This window comes from Mastomys coucha, unplaced genomic scaffold (genome assembly GCF_008632895.1).
Source record: "Mastomys coucha isolate ucsf_1 unplaced genomic scaffold, UCSF_Mcou_1 pScaffold23, whole genome shotgun sequence".
NCBI lineage: Eukaryota > Metazoa > Chordata > Mammalia > Rodentia > Muridae > Mastomys > Mastomys coucha.
The window spans coordinates 9,504,159-9,519,193 of NW_022196906.1; the positions used below are offsets into that span (position 1 = coordinate 9,504,159).

The following is a 15,035-nucleotide window of genomic DNA, read 5'->3' on the forward strand; positions in this document are numbered from 1 at the left end:
GAGCCTTGTTCAGCTACCTATCAGGGTCTTGATGTGCTCTAATGCGGTCTCAGAGTTGACTTGTGTTCAGGTATCTGTTTCCCTGTATCCCCACACTCCAGTGTCTTCTCCAACAAGGTCTGTTGTTCAGATCAGTCTTTAGTCTGTTTCTGTCTTTGTTTGTTTTTTTTTTTTGAGACAGGGTTTCTCTGTGTAGCCCTGGCTGTCCTAGAACTTACTCTGTAGACCAGGCTGGCCTCAAACTCAGAAATCCGCCTGCTTCTGCCTCCCAAGTGCTGGGATTAAAGGTGTACACCACCACCGCCCAGCTTGTTTCTGTCTTTCTCACCACGTTCCCCATCTATCAGTCTCTCCAGGTGCGCCCAGCATGTGACTACATGTATCCCTCCTCTGGACCAAGTCACCACACCATGCATGAAGGATTCATTAGTTTCACCACTGAGCCCTTGCTTCAGTCTTTGCCTCTGGGGAATTTTCCCACAGAGTTATTGTAAAATGTTGGCAGATGGCTTGTGGGTCTTCATCTTGCTCTTGGACAGTTCCACTTTCTGATCTTTCAGCCATGATACTTGAGTAAAATAAAATAAAATAAGAAGGAAAGGACCATGACTGTTTCTAAGTGTGGCGGAGGAGGAAATTTATTATAGATTTGTGGGAGAGTATAGCCAGAGGCAGGGACATCTGGGAGAGTCTGGAGTGGACATGACCCAGAGCCTGTGAGGAGAGGGGGAGGGATGAGAGAGGGGAGAGCCGGGAAACCAGGCACAGCAGCCAGGAGCCTGAAGGCACAAAGAGAACCAGTAGCCAAAATGGTTGGATTATATAGGGATTATATATTATCCTCTGGGCTGGAGAAGTTTAGGGTAAGGGCCAGGTATGCCAGCCAGGAGGGTGGCCCAGAAACAGGTAGGGACTGAGGGAGTGCAGGGAGAAGTGGCCAGATCCACTTTGATATGTTAAATAGGCACCTCATTTAATTGTCCAGGGTTTGAAACCTGACAATACTCTCCCTTCCTCTGCAGTCTCACTAGTCTCTGGGTCATGCTAAGGTATGCCAGACATGCCCACCAGGGGCTGACTCTGCTCTGCTATCCACCTAGAAGGTTATCCCAGAAATCTTAGAAGGCTATTCCTTAACCTTCTTCCAGACTCTGCTCCAGGGTCGCTTTCTCCTGAAGCCCTATCCACCATTCACCAGAAAGTTAGCAGCCTCTTGGAGGCTCGTGTCTATCTCACATTCCCGGTGAGTGAAGACAGTGAGTGCCCTAAGTAGGGCAACATTTCTTCCTGCTTAGCTCACAGCTGGGAACCCAGTCCTTGCCCCAGTGTATAGTATAACTTAAGAAATAGTTGAATGAGAGCTATTTTTATCCCTAATTTACAATGGAATAATTGAAGGTCTAAGAGGCCAATGGTCTACAGGGTCACTGTCCCTAGAATTACTGGGATAGGACTGAGACCCTGCCATGCCCTTGATTGCTTCTGTGTGTGCTATCTGTTCTTGTTAACTAAGGCCAGGCGCCATGCTGAGAGCAGCTGTGAGGAGGAAATGAATAATGCGCAGGAAAGCAGTTTGCAGACCTCAGCTGCTAAGAAACGTTGTTACCCACCTAAGTTATTGAGAATCCTGGGATTTCCTGTCGGCCCCCAGTTCTATTTGCCTTCTTGGATTTCTTCTTAGACATGCCTGATCCTGGTTTGACAAATTGTGTGTTTTCTTGATTCTTCTGCCGTCACTGTTAAGTTCTGTAGTTCCTATCCTCTCAGTCTGGTTGTGCTTGCCAGACCTCTGGCCTGTCAGCCTAGAGGACAGAGGAGCCTACACTTGTGTGGCTCTCATTGTTTGTTCTTGTGTATGTTCCTGGGAGAGCACTTATGTTAGCAGCAGGTGCTCAGCGGGAGTCAGGTTCCCCGTCTTTCTCTGTCTCCCTAGTAGCCTGCATGTCCCTTTCCCCTACTGTGACAGAGTGGAGCAAAGTGATCTCCGTAGGAGAAAAAGGCTCTGGAGACTGTCTTCTCTGGTGTAAGAAGTGGGGTCTACACGGAGAACAGGCAGGCTTTCTGCTCTGGGCCTGGATACTGACTCTCCATGTGTTAAGTCGTCATATATAATTACCACAATCCTCAACAACTTAATGTAGACCCTAAGCCAGGCCAGTCTGTGCTTGGTGGCCGCCTTCATGCTGTTAGTCCTGGGCAAGTGTAGTGATGGGCAGAGAAAGCTGCACTGATCAAGAGGCTCTTCGGAGCTGCCTAGCCCTTGCACTCATTCTGACTGAATGCAGCCCATCTCTTTGCCTCATACAACTGTGCAGTCTAGGCACCAACACAAAAAGCTGGGGTTTTCAGTGAATTAAGTAACATTTCTTTCATAGCCAAAGTTTGGAAAAGGCTTTCTTTCTAGCACATTATTTTAGACATAAGGGCAAGCCTGAGTTGAGATGGACTCTGTCAGTAGCAAATAAGATAGACTGGAGGTCTCACACTCTTCTGCAGCCTCAGATTTTAAAGCTGACTGAGCAGGAAATGTTATCCACAGCATTATGTAGATGAGGGTTGGCTCTGGCCATTTGCAAGCAGATGTATGGAACAGCACCTGAGCCATAGGGGCTAGGCTCACTGTGGGCCTGGGGCCTGCAGCTCCTGGCCTCAGTTTCTGTTTTCATGGTATAGTTTCATGCATAATAGAGCCCTAGGAGGGGATGTGCCTGGGAAGCAGTAGCTACTGCTCTTGGTTGTGGGTGATTGGTGGCTCCATGGAGGAACAGAGAGGATTGGCTGCTTTAAATCAGATCCGAGTTCAGATCCTCAGTCAGTTATCTCCTCATTAACTATTTCATCCATGTTTATTGTGGATTTCCACTGGAGTTGACTTTGTACTTGTTCCTTATAGTCTTTGAACTTGGAAAACTCATTGTACTTATCTGACTGCCTTTCATCATCAAAATAGTAAAAATGGCAATCCTGCAGGTACAAAACAAGTGCTTGAAAGCGGTGCACAGTTCATCCCAGCAGCTCTTCCCACTCTCACGGTTTGTGGAAGGACTGCTTCAGTTCGGCTTTGATCCTCCATTCAGCACGCATCCGCTGAGTGTCTGTTACACACAAGGCTCCCTGCCATCTCGGACAGGGGGGTGGTTATGTTACCACCAGGATACATTTGCAGTCCCTGAAGTCAAGGGTTGTGGGGGGGGGCTGAGCGAGAGTTGACCAAGGGTGGGAGGAGCTGTAGCAGCTGACAGTACCTGGAAGAGGGTGCTCAGGGGGAAGCACTGGATTAATTGTGGGTATAGGTGCTCCAGTGTGTCAGTGGCCAAGTGTCATACTGCTCCGAGGGGGCTTGGGAGAGCCAATGGCACTGGGCTGTGAGAGGCATGGGAGTCCTGACATGTGGGTGGAGCCTGTGTCGCCGATGCTTTCAGGAGGACAGAGCCTCGGACTCCTTATAGCACCGTTCAAGCAGAGCAGTATCTATGGTGAGTGTTATTCAAGCTACTGAGGAAATGAAAATGTTCCCAAGAGACAACTTGAGGCAGAAAACCGGTGAAGTTAAGTTTATCTAAGCCTAACTATCCAAAATATCATTTCAACATGTAACCAGTATATAAACTTTTTAGTGAGGTATTTTACATTCCTCATTTTGGTATTAATATATCAAAATGTAGTCTATATTAAACACAGCTTGTTTTGGAGATCAGCCACAAGGTTTTATAAGTTAAGTCTCTGTGGGTGTGTACACACACACACACACACTCACAGTTGAGTACAGACATCTGTGGAAGCCGAAGAGGGCATCACATTCCCTGGAACGGGGATTGCAGGGCTAGAGCTGCCCTATGTGCATACTGTAAATGGAACTCAGTCTCTGCAAGAGCATTGCTCACTCTTAAGTACCTTGGGCCAACCGCCCAGTCCCTTGGCAGCGTTTTAAATGCTCAGCCTTCAGTACTAGGCAGAGCTGAGTTTAGCAGGTCTGGATGAAGGGAGTTGGGAGTAACCTTTGTTCTCCTTACCTGCTCTTGCTAGCAGGAACCAGCCTTTGAACACATCTGCCTAGCAGCTGATTTCTTATAAAGGGAAAGAGAACCAGGAGTCTGTCTCACATAGTTATGCAGTAAATCCTAAAACAAAACAAAGCAGCAGATGTGTTCAGGATTTCCAGCCTCTTATACAAAGACAGTAAGCTTTTGTGTGCTCCCCACTGGGCTCTGCTTTGGCCCGTTGAGTACACTGGGCACTACAGGTAAGAGGTTGACTTTGGTGTTTCAATAACTCAACAAAGCAGTCTCCCTTTGCTACCTGATCTACAGAGGAAAGTCAGGCCATGAAACATTCAGTGCCTCCCCTGGGGTCTTGTAACTGCATGTGGCCGAGCTGAGGCTCAGCCCTGCTTCCAGCCAGGCTCTTATTTCCAGCTGTTTCCCTACTAGGATTCAGTGCCATATACATTATGATCACTAAAGTGGGGGAAAAGGAGGTCATTTTAGAACATTACATACGTACACAATATCTATATATGTATATATATCTATATGTGTGTGTTCATCGGTGTGCACATGTGTGGGAGAATAACATTATAATCATAACCATAGCTGGTCCTCATCTCCCCCATACACCCACCCCTACCTCTAGTCTCCTCCCACTGGCCACTTGGAAGGTTCCAGAGTTGGCCAGTTGCCATAGGCTTCCATTGGTGGGGGTGGGACGTAGCCTGTGAAGTCACTTTAGAATCAGGAAGAACTCGATGTTTGTGATGATGTTTCTGGTTCCTTGGTTAGGGGAGCTAGAGGCTTTGGTGACCAACTGGTGGTGTCGGCTTCCTTCTATCTTAGCGGGGTATGTCAGGTATGCATATGGTGATCTCCAGACTGGAAAAAAGGTCCATCAAAGAATGTAACAGTGCTTATGTATAGGGAACTCTATTGGGGGAGCAGTTATAAGTAAGAACACGGGCTGGGCATAGCTGCTGGGGAAAGCCTGATGAAATGGCCAGCTTAGCCTCTTTTTTTTCTCTCTGCAAGGGACTAGTGAATCCATCATCTGTGGGCCCAAAGACAGCTGAGGGTGTGTGTGGTGTGACCAGAGGGTGGTGGTGTTCTATAGTCTTGGGTTGGCAGTGGATTATGCTGCTTCCTCCTTGAGTAAGCTGGAGTTCTGGAGGAATACTTAAATTCCAACTCTATTCCATTTTCAGTGCAGAGAACATCAGAGCCCACTTGTGGGGAAAGAGTCATTTATCACCATGGAAACAGCTATCAGGAACCTAAGAACACAGAACTTGGTAGTGCTGGGTCCTCCCAGGGTTGAAGGCTGCCTCTCTGTTCCTGATTGCCACCACATCCTGGTCCCTGCTGTTGTCACACAGGACACTGAGTAGCTTCTGTAGTTCCTTCCTATGTGTGCCTCAAGGGAACAGCTACTCATTTCTGTGCAGAAGCTTATCCAGCCACAGTGGCTCCTCATGCTTCTCAGATTCTAGAATTGCAGGCCAGTTGGCTCAGCTGCTTTTTGAAGAAAGCTATCCATTTCCAAAGTCCTGGTGATATCCACATCACCAGGTACAGCTTTGGCCCAGAAGAACATCTGAGTCAGTGTCTCATACTTGAGGTCCGAGTATGCTCACAGAGCAGTGCCCACCATTTCTCCCTGTTGGCTCTTTTTCCTTTTACTATAATTATTTCAAGCCTTGCTTACCTTTGACCAGCTTCCTAATCAGCTAACTTTCCTTACTCCCAAAACAAACAAACAAACGAACAAACAAACTAAACAAACTTTTGTTTCTTTCCAGTTCAATCTTCCCCCACTCAGGTGGACAGAACCATCCCTCCCCTATCTTTTTCAGTTTGGACCTTGTACCCCATGTCACCTCCTGGCAGAACCATACTTCCTGTGTCTCCTCCAGTGCTGACCCACACCTCCTGTGTCCCCTCCTGTGCAGAACCCCTGTCCTGTGTCTGCCGCTGTGTAGACCAGGCCCTCTTGTGTTCCCAGGGTGGGCCCAGGCTCCTGTTCCCCTTCATCAGCTTCTTCGCTGTGCTCTTTCCGTTGCTAGTATGTTTTCAGTTCTGCTCTTCCTCATACCCTCTGCTAGACCCTCAAACTGGCTGACACTTTCTGGTTGCCCTCCTCCTTAAATAAAATCAGGAAACCCTTTCTGGACATACAGTCTTCCAGCAGAAATCCAGACCAGCTCTCTATACTTTGCTTTCCAAAATGTATGCTATCTTTCTTTACAGTTTGGGAGAATATGAAGGTGTTCATGCCAGCATGAAAATCAGCTGTGTCTTGAGTGTGTTTAGCCAATTTTTTTTTTTCATGGCAAAATTCTCTCAAGGAAGCAGCATACTCAGTTACATTCTGAAGCATGCTCTTACAAGACAAGAAATTGTTTGGGACATTGGCAGCTGCATGCATTTGTTGGTCACAACTGGTCTCATGCCCTGTTGAAGTCCCTCCCACGGCAGCCTCAGTGCAGCTAGTATGGCTCTTGTCATCTTAGCAGTGACCTTGGCTTTCCTAGGCCCCATGATGAACATTCGCTTCGGTTTCCCTCTTCTCCATGTCTCCTGACCCACAGATTCCGAGTCGCAGGTGTGTAAGCAGGCTCAGTCATCTGTCAGCCTTGCTGTGGTGACCTCCCTAGTCCCACTAAAGATCTGCAGACTCAGCTCTCAGCTATCTCCTGGATATTTCCATGGCAGCATGAGTTTGACACATGGGCAGGTGTGAACCGAGTTAATGTCTCCCCAGTACCAGGCCTTCCTCTTGTCCTCATGGTGTTTCTCATGATGGTATCACTAGATAGCTAGTGGCCCATCCAGTGTCTCCAGACCTTGGATTCCTTTTCATTGTCGCTGCCAAGTCCTCACTGGCCACATGTGATCTGCCAGTAAGGCCTACCCATTGGACTTCTGGCAAGCAGCTCCAACCTCTTCATCATGTTGACTGCCCCATGTCTAAGACTCCAACATTTACTATACCATTCCACTTTTGCTTCTCCCAGGACACACTGCTCACTGTGCCTCTCTGGCATGCTGGGTTATTTTATTTTATTTTGCCAACTTGGCACAACTAGGGTCAGTCTTGGAAGAGAAAACCTCAATTGAGAAAATGTCTCCATGAGATTGGCCTGTAGGAGGATGGGGCATGTTCTTGATCAATGATTGTTGTGGAAGGGCCCATCCCATTGTGGGTGATGGTATCCCTGCACAGACAGTCCCTGAATTACATTAAAAAAAGCAAGCTGTAAGAGCAATCCAGTAAGCAGCATTCTTCTACAGTCTATGCGTCAGTTTCTGCTTCTGCCCCTGCCTGACTTCTGCAGTGATAGATAATGGTCAGGACATTTAAGTCATAAGCCCTATCCTCTCTAAGTTGCTTTTGGTCCTGGTGTTCACCACGGCAGCAGCAGCAAACTAGAACACTGTGTCAAGCCATCAGGAGCCTTTGCTGCTCTTGGAATGAAGCCTCCACCTCACTAAGACCCTGGGAAGAGCCCCACCCACTCCTTACTCCAAGCTCCCGGAGTCGCTTGGCCCTTCCTGCTTCAGGCTCCTCTTTTGCCCCTTCCCTGTGCTCTTCTCAGCTGTTGTCTTGGCTAGTTCCTTTACACACAGGGTTTTCCTTTCAGTTATGATTTCAGAGTTGCTCTCTCTATCTGGCCACACTACAGGTGCACCAGAGCCATCCATAACCTGGTAAGATGCCCAGAATTTGGACTGTATGTCCTGAGAATGCAGACTGAGCTGATGCCATCCCTGGGGTCTCAGCCTCAGGGAACTTCTCAGTATGTCTGAAAAGTGTTAAGAGCTGGTCATGGAGGCTAGTGTCTTTGATTATTAGATACACATATGTGGGGAGTACCAGCAGCAGTTGAAGGATCAGGATGGGAAGTCAGGCACTGTACTGTTATAGTGGCTACTTAATACAGGGACTCAGGGTGCTGTTGGCCAGCCTGAGGGAACTCTGTGTGTGGGAACAGCTGTGGGGCTGGCCTAGACAGCCTTACAGTGAAGTGGCCACAGTCCGGTACTACTCCTGCTCTTTCAGGAAGAGAATGGACCGGGGTGCTGTCCCTCACGTAGTCACAGGTCATTGGGTACTGTCTACAGACTGGGTGACTGCTGGAGGATATTTTTCCTCTGTAGCCCATGGTGTTCTCTCAATGGTAGAGAAACTAAAGCCTATTACAGAACAGTACAGTTCAGATCTAATTACTCCAGCCTGGGGTTCACTGAGCCTTGTTTGCCCTCGAGCACAGCCACTGAGAATCCCAGATAGTAGATAAGGCTTAGGAAAGTTCAACCTGCCCTGCCTGAGTTGGGAGTAGATGTGTTGTAGAGACGTCTCAGCCAGCCAGTGCCACCCTTGACCCAGCGGGCAAGCAGAGCCTTCCCTGGACCATGCACTTTCCCCTTTAGATCCCCTTGGTTCTGATTGTTCAGATGGTGGTGTCAGGGCCTGAGAAAGTAACCTGACAGCTGCACTTCTGAGCTGTGAACACGCATGGTATCAGAAAATCAAGTCTGTAATGTCTTGGCTTCCTGAGCTTCATGCCTTCCTTCCAAGCAGCAGTGATGAGTGGTTCTACTCCAGAATCCGCCAGTAACAGATGCCCTACGTAGTTAATCCACATGAGAAGGACTCACAGCTTGACGGTCTGTTAGACCTCTTGATGGACACCAAAACAAGAGAGGGAGAGGGAGAGAGAGGGGAGTGCCTGCTAGTGACCTAAGCTCTGCCTCTTAAAGCTTCCAGCATCTTAGGCTGGATACTAGGCTTGTCACAGCTGGGCCCCTAAGAAGACTCTAGTGGCTGTTGTCAGTACCTGCTATAGATGGACTTGCTGAAAAGTGAGGGGAGCAAACTATTACTTGGTTGTGGCTGACGTTATGTAATCTGCACAGTAATGCTAGTTACCTCACACAGTATGAAGCTGCCTGATTGGATGAAGCACGATTTCAGGTTTCCTAAGAGATTATGATACATTACAACGAAAAAGAACTTAGCCTCTGCCACCTAACCATGTCCCTGTGGTGTGAATGTCTGCTTCCTTGTTAAGATGATGTTAAGATGACAGAGGCCACACACAGCTCCAGATAGCACAGAGTACATAGTCTCTGAAGTGAAAGCCTTTTCAGAGGAGCGCCTGGGAACAGCTCTTCCTAACCTCGTTTGTTCCCTGTGGTGGCGGTTTGGCCATCATCTTGGTATTATATCCCTGCCTAATATCTGGCTCTGACTCCTTGCCCATGTTTGGAGATCGCTTTGCTTGCTGAGAGTTGGAAGTTGGACTGTGGACCTACTGAACCTGAGCACGGGCTGAATAGTGTGGAGTTGGTCCTCGGATTTGACATTCTATTTGCTTCTAGCGTCATGTGGAAAAACATAGTGGCACTATGGCTGATGGAGAAGACACAGACTGTGGTTCCTGTGCCCTGGAAACTGGCTCTGAGCAAGGACTATGGCACCATGCCACCCCTTATGCTGTCCATCTTCTGAGCTCACCCTCTTGTTTTGAGGAGTCTGAAGTGTCAAAAGTTCTGGGCGAAGTTTTCAATTTGAACCAGCCAAAGTATATTTTTGTTGCTTAAAACTAAGAAGCTGAGTTCTATAGAGAGATTATGCTATAGTTATTTATGAGTGTTATTCATTTTTAGTATCTCCAGGAGTCTCAGAATTTAACACAAGACAGAAATCAGTTGAGGGATGGTGAGACCATGGACTCATCCAATCTCCCTTCATTGTGGATCTGACCAGACCACACAGTGTGGTCTCTAGAAGACAGAATCAGCCCCCACTTGTAGCCTAAGCTTTGGAAGGTGCCCAGCACTAGCAGGGAGTCAGGAGAGTTTAGATGTTGTCTTCCATGACCTCTACTGTTACTTTACCCCTAACTTACAAATTGCAAATATCATATGCAGACTAATTTTGCTTGAACTATCCATGTGTGTGTGTGTGTGCACTTGTGTATATTGGTGTGGTGTGTATGTGGTGTATGCATGTGAGTGAACAGGTATACATTCTCATGTGGACAGATTAGGTAAGTGACACTTCCTGGGGTGGTGTGTGTCTCATCTCAGATAAGGAGCCAACGACAGACAAAAACATTGATAGCATCGAAGACCAGCTTAGTGATTTACTAAGTTCAGGGTCAGTTACAGGAACAAACAGCAATGGTGCGAAGGAAGCTGCTTCATGGAAATCCCACTCACTCTCCAGCATGGGCGATGCCTACAAACCGCAGCTCTGGAGCGTTCTGTACAACTTACAGGCAGACCTGCCTATTAGCGCCCCTTCAGGCATCTGGTCTGGCTCTCCTCACAAGTCCTTACTGCTTATGTAACTTTGGGGAGGGAGCAGCCTTATCCATCTGGTCAATTTCTGGGATGTCCTGACAAGGTTTTTATGAATCTCCTCTTTGAACTTCCTGAGTCTTGAAAGGAGCTTCCGTCCAGGATGGCATGTTTGCTACACAAAAGGAGGCCAGAGAGGGTGTAGGGTGTCTTCATCTGTTGCTGTCTCTTACTGATTTGGGGCTCACTGTTGACTTGGCTGCCTGTCTCTGCTCCCCAGTGCTGGGGTTATGGGCATGCTCAGGCATGCCTGGCCTAGTATGTGGGTGCTGGGGATTTGAGCACAAGCCCTCATGTATGCAGCATTACTTACACACTGAGCCTCTCCCAGCCTTGAGGTTCCTTTTATTTCCCTTGTTCCATTCTTTCCTGATCACAGTTGTTTTCCTTGCAGAGGTCTCCTGCCTGGACAGAGGAGTGTGACCTTTCCTCAAGCCCTCTCTGGACATATCTTCCCAACATCCTCTAACAAAGATGCGTCAGCTCAAAGGGAAGCCAAAGAAAGAGACCTCCAAGGATAAGAAGGAGCGGAAGCAGGCCATGCAGGAGGCCCGGCAGCAGATCACCACTGTGGTGCTGCCTACCTTGGCTGTGGTGGTGCTCCTCATTGTAGTGTTTGTGTACGTGGCCACGCGCCCTGCCGTCACTGAGTGAGCACCTCCATTCCGCTTTCCTCTGCAGAGATGTCCACAATGCCAAGCTCTGTGCGGGAGTGCCCTGTCTCCTCTGATCTTTGACTTGATCAATATTTCTCTACTCTTTGGGGGGGGAGGGAATAGGGAACATTTTATCAGTGAATGTGCCATTTACCTGATGGTCCACTTCATGTGCCTTTCAGACTTCAAAGCAGTGTGTGTGTGTGTGCTCCCGCGTGTATGTGTGGCCCCCTTTTTCTTGAAATCAATGCATAGCTGCACCTGGGGAGAGCATCTCTGGGTGATGCTGTTGGGATCAGAGCTGCCCTCCCATCCAGCAGCATGCTTCCCTGCCCCACTTCACAACTTTCTAAGGGGACAGCCTTTCTTCTCTGTGCTTGATGGGGTTTGAAATATGTTGACCCAAAGTGAAATATTTATTTTTTGAATAAAGGAGATAATAGTCTTAAACTGAGTGTTTCTCTTGGTTTTGTGTCCCTTGTCCCAGCCTTGCCCCTTGTCTACCCCCATCTCCCTGACTGCTCCCGCCTCTCTCTCCATTTGCTGCTATTCTATACTTACAGAAAATGATGTGTTTTGACTGAATAAGTCTAGAGAGGGACAAAGTGCTAGTTGACCTCTTCTTGCAAAGTCAGAGTTCTCTTAGGATTATGACCACACAGGCTTCCTTGCTGGTTAGCCTTTTCTGCTGGAAATGCAATGGAAACAAATGGAAATTGCAAATGGAAACACCACAGTCCACGTGGTAAAAGGTCAGGCTAGTTTTTGTTTGCAGTTGATGGATGCAGGCTTTTTTTTTTTCCTGGTGGGTTTTAAATGAAAATTGGTGGAGCCTCATTTTATTCCAGCAGGGCTTCCCAGTTCCTGGTGCCTGATGGAGCTGCCTCCTTGAAATCAGGTTCCTGGTAACTGTCACATGGGTACCCCTCTGCTCTGTCCTGCTGATTACAGAGAGGTTTGCAAGGACAGAAGGGTTTTCCAAATACAGTGATGGTCACATGACTTGCTGACAGCATAGATGTTACCGGGTATTGGAGACTATTGGAGAGAGCCTTTCCTGGAGTGAAAATGAAAGACTCCAGCTGATGTCTGCAGATGCTGAGTTGGGTGAGCCGGGTTGGTGCAACCTCCTGCTGAGTATCAATGGCCCTGTATAGAGATTTACTAACAACCTTGTCATTTAGGGTTAACAAAGTGTGTTCTGCTTTGAGCCTGTTCCTGATAGGTTTAGCCTCTTTCATGGAACTGTAGTTTATAGAGGTGACAGAATATATTTTTACCTGGATCTGTATCTTCAGTAACTTAGCCATTGTCTCTTAAGAATCCACACAAACCCACAGTGTACCATGGAAGATGAGAAGGTTACTACAAAGGGGCTTTTCTAGAGGAGATGGTGGCCAGTGGCCAAAGGACTACTGTACCAGACGGCATGCGAGTAGGCTTCCCTCAGCGATGTTTTTCCAATCCAGGTGAGTGGCAGGCTTATGTGGATTAATCCTCGAGGGAACAATGATACGTATTTGTTCTTCAGCAGAAAGAAGCTTCCTGCTTGCTTTCTGGTGAAGAACAGTGACTATGAACTTCCTTGTAGTCATGTCTCCACTCTGGCCCAGATATCTGACTCACATCACATTTAGGGGGCAATCAGTCCTCAAGTTTCAGTTCCCAATTTTACAAAATACATTTTGAGGAAAGGGCCCATGCTAATGAGCTTCAAGCTGCTGCTCTCTACTCCCTAGTAAAGGAGGTGAACCTGGGAGGACCTGCTCCGGAGGCCACAGTCTCCATAAGTGTGTTATGTCAATAGCTCTTCTCAACTCCGCACTGCCCAAGTGTATTGGAACAGACCCCGCCTGGGGAGGTCCTTGCAGCATCTTAGATGCTGTTAGTAGATGAATCCAGCATCCACTACAGGGTACCTAACAGGTATACTCACAAGCCTTTGTCCAGGTGAAGAGGAGCCTTGCTCAAGAGACATGGAGAAAGATGTCTGTTAGTGGGCTCCTTATGTAAACGTGGGGGTTCTTTGGTCTTCCAGATTTTGAATTATCTAAAAGTATGGGTTTGGGCCAGCAAAGATATTTGCAGATCCCACCTCTTAGGCTTTTAATGCTAAGCAGGCTCAGGCTCCCAAACCTGACCTGTGCGGAGCCACATCAATCATTTTACTGTTGAGATGGTAACAGGGTAAATTGAAATACAAAACCAACAGTACCTTATCCAGTACAACCAGGGAGCTCAATAAATGGCCATTTCTGCCTTTGTTAGTGTATGAAGACCCTCACAAAGCACACAATGGAGTCCTGTTCCCCAGGCTTTTCTTAGCAGCTTAGATCCCAGGATATACATGTGATGGGATTTTAAATCCTGTTTGATTCGTTCTTTTCTTCTTGTTCTGTGGAAGGACACATGGGTTTGAACTGGCTCCCAGAGTCAGTGACTAGGCATGCTCAGGGAAGGTGGCTGGAAGTGGACTTTTGAGAATAATATGATCTTGTGAGTGACTCCCTGGCCTGCATGAAATGTTGTTTTGCTGTGGATCTGCTCAGTGGAAGTTTACCAGTTCTCAGGGTAAATTGTGCTCACTCATGTGGCTGCACTTGGTAATTCTAAATTATCCCCAGTGACTCAGTGGTTTCATGAAGAAATCGAATTATTTATTAGGAGTGTCAGAGTCATGCTGATGTTTCTGCAGTGGGATATGGGACTCTTGGTGCTCAGTCCTTATTACTAAGCATGTTCCAGAAGAGAAATCAGGATGGAAATAAGAATAGGAACCATAAATCGTGTCATTTGATTTTTTTTGTTTGTTTTGTTTTGTCTTTAAATCAATGCTTCTCTGTGTGTTTGTTTACCTATTTTCTTGGCTAAGCAAAATCACCATGTCCCATCAATCAGGACAGTTGCTGGTGTGTGAAACTAAGTGTGAAGACTTCAGACCCAGCCTTTTCTCAGTGTACACTGGCAAGATACCTGTTTGAGTACACCTGGCTATAGATTCTCAGATCATCTCTGGCAACTCCCAGCAGTTCTCTTAGGAATAAAATGTCATGTGGAGCTCAGAGAACCAGGCGCCCTGAAGGCAGAAGCTTCCAGGGCACCTTAGTGGCCTGGCCACCTGTTCCATGCTGTGTGACTGTGGCGGTTACTTACAAGCCCGCACTGAGAGAGCAAGGCTCAGTTTGATGAGTTTGAGGCTGCCTCCTCTTAATTTCTCCCTGGCTAGTTCAAAGAGTGGACAGCGTGTTCCGCTCTCTGCTTCCTGAGACAGCCAGACTCACTTGTACATTAGAGATGCTGACACTTGTCTTGGGTTGTTGGCAAGATTAAACAGATGGCTCTCCCCGATCCCCCAGAGGATCTTATATCATCATTTACTTGCTAGAGGAGAAAAAAAAGGAAGCGTTTTGGTTATGTCTACCATCATGTGTTTGTGCATCCTCTGCAGCTGTCTCTTGATGCCATCTCTTGTGGCAAGTCTGATATTACCAGGAATGTGGTTTCTGTCTGCAGGAGCCGTTCTGATTCTGTGTTCTCTATGGTATTTGCCACAGACCACTGTACAAGCATCAGATATGAGATAGAGTATCTTTAGATTAAGGAAGAATGTGAGAGCTGCCTTCTCAATCCTTCCCGAATGTCTGCAGTAAGAGTAGAGATGTGCAGGGTGTTTGTAGGTGACTGTCCCTGTCCTCATGTTTCTGATATTAGGAAGAACAGTGTGCTGGACTGGCTTGCCCACCTTCTCAGCTGGACCCTGCTTTCTTCTGATGAGTCTATTGTCCGTATCTTGCCTTCCACAGTAAACTTTGACATTAGTACATATCAGGTGCTGGCCTGAGAGATTTCTCTGCCTGCCAGTTCTTTGGGAAAGAACAGTCTTTTCAAAAAGCTTTTACTCACTTTAGCTGCTAAATCATAATCACTGTGGATCCCAAAGAGCTCCTGAGTGCTTGGTAAAAATGGCAGGACTCTGGCTAAGCCTCTCTACTTCTTTTGGCATTTTCCTTCCCACTGTTTCATG

General features: G+C 47.4%; 1 protein-coding gene across 7 annotated transcripts in view; it reads left to right on the plus strand.

Annotated features, from left to right (window-relative positions):
* The window catches only part of Smco4 (single-pass membrane protein with coiled-coil domains 4), a 53,226-nt gene extending 41,761 nt beyond the window's left edge, over positions 1 to 11,465 (plus strand). For 5 of the 7 annotated variants that reach the window (XM_031343952.1, XM_031343951.1, XM_031343957.1 and 2 more), the window contains one exon: positions 10,750 to 11,465. In XM_031343952.1, coding sequence (XP_031199812.1) covers positions 10,830 to 11,009 — 180 coding nt within the window. In that variant the 5' untranslated portion in view covers positions 10,750 to 10,829 and the 3' untranslated portion in view covers positions 11,010 to 11,465. Of the gene's footprint in view, positions 1 to 4,446; positions 4,846 to 10,749 lie in introns of those variants that run through there. The other 2 variants (XM_031343956.1, XM_031343955.1) reach the window with 2 other exon arrangements.
* The last annotated feature ends 3,570 nt before the right edge of the window (positions 11,466 to 15,035 follow it).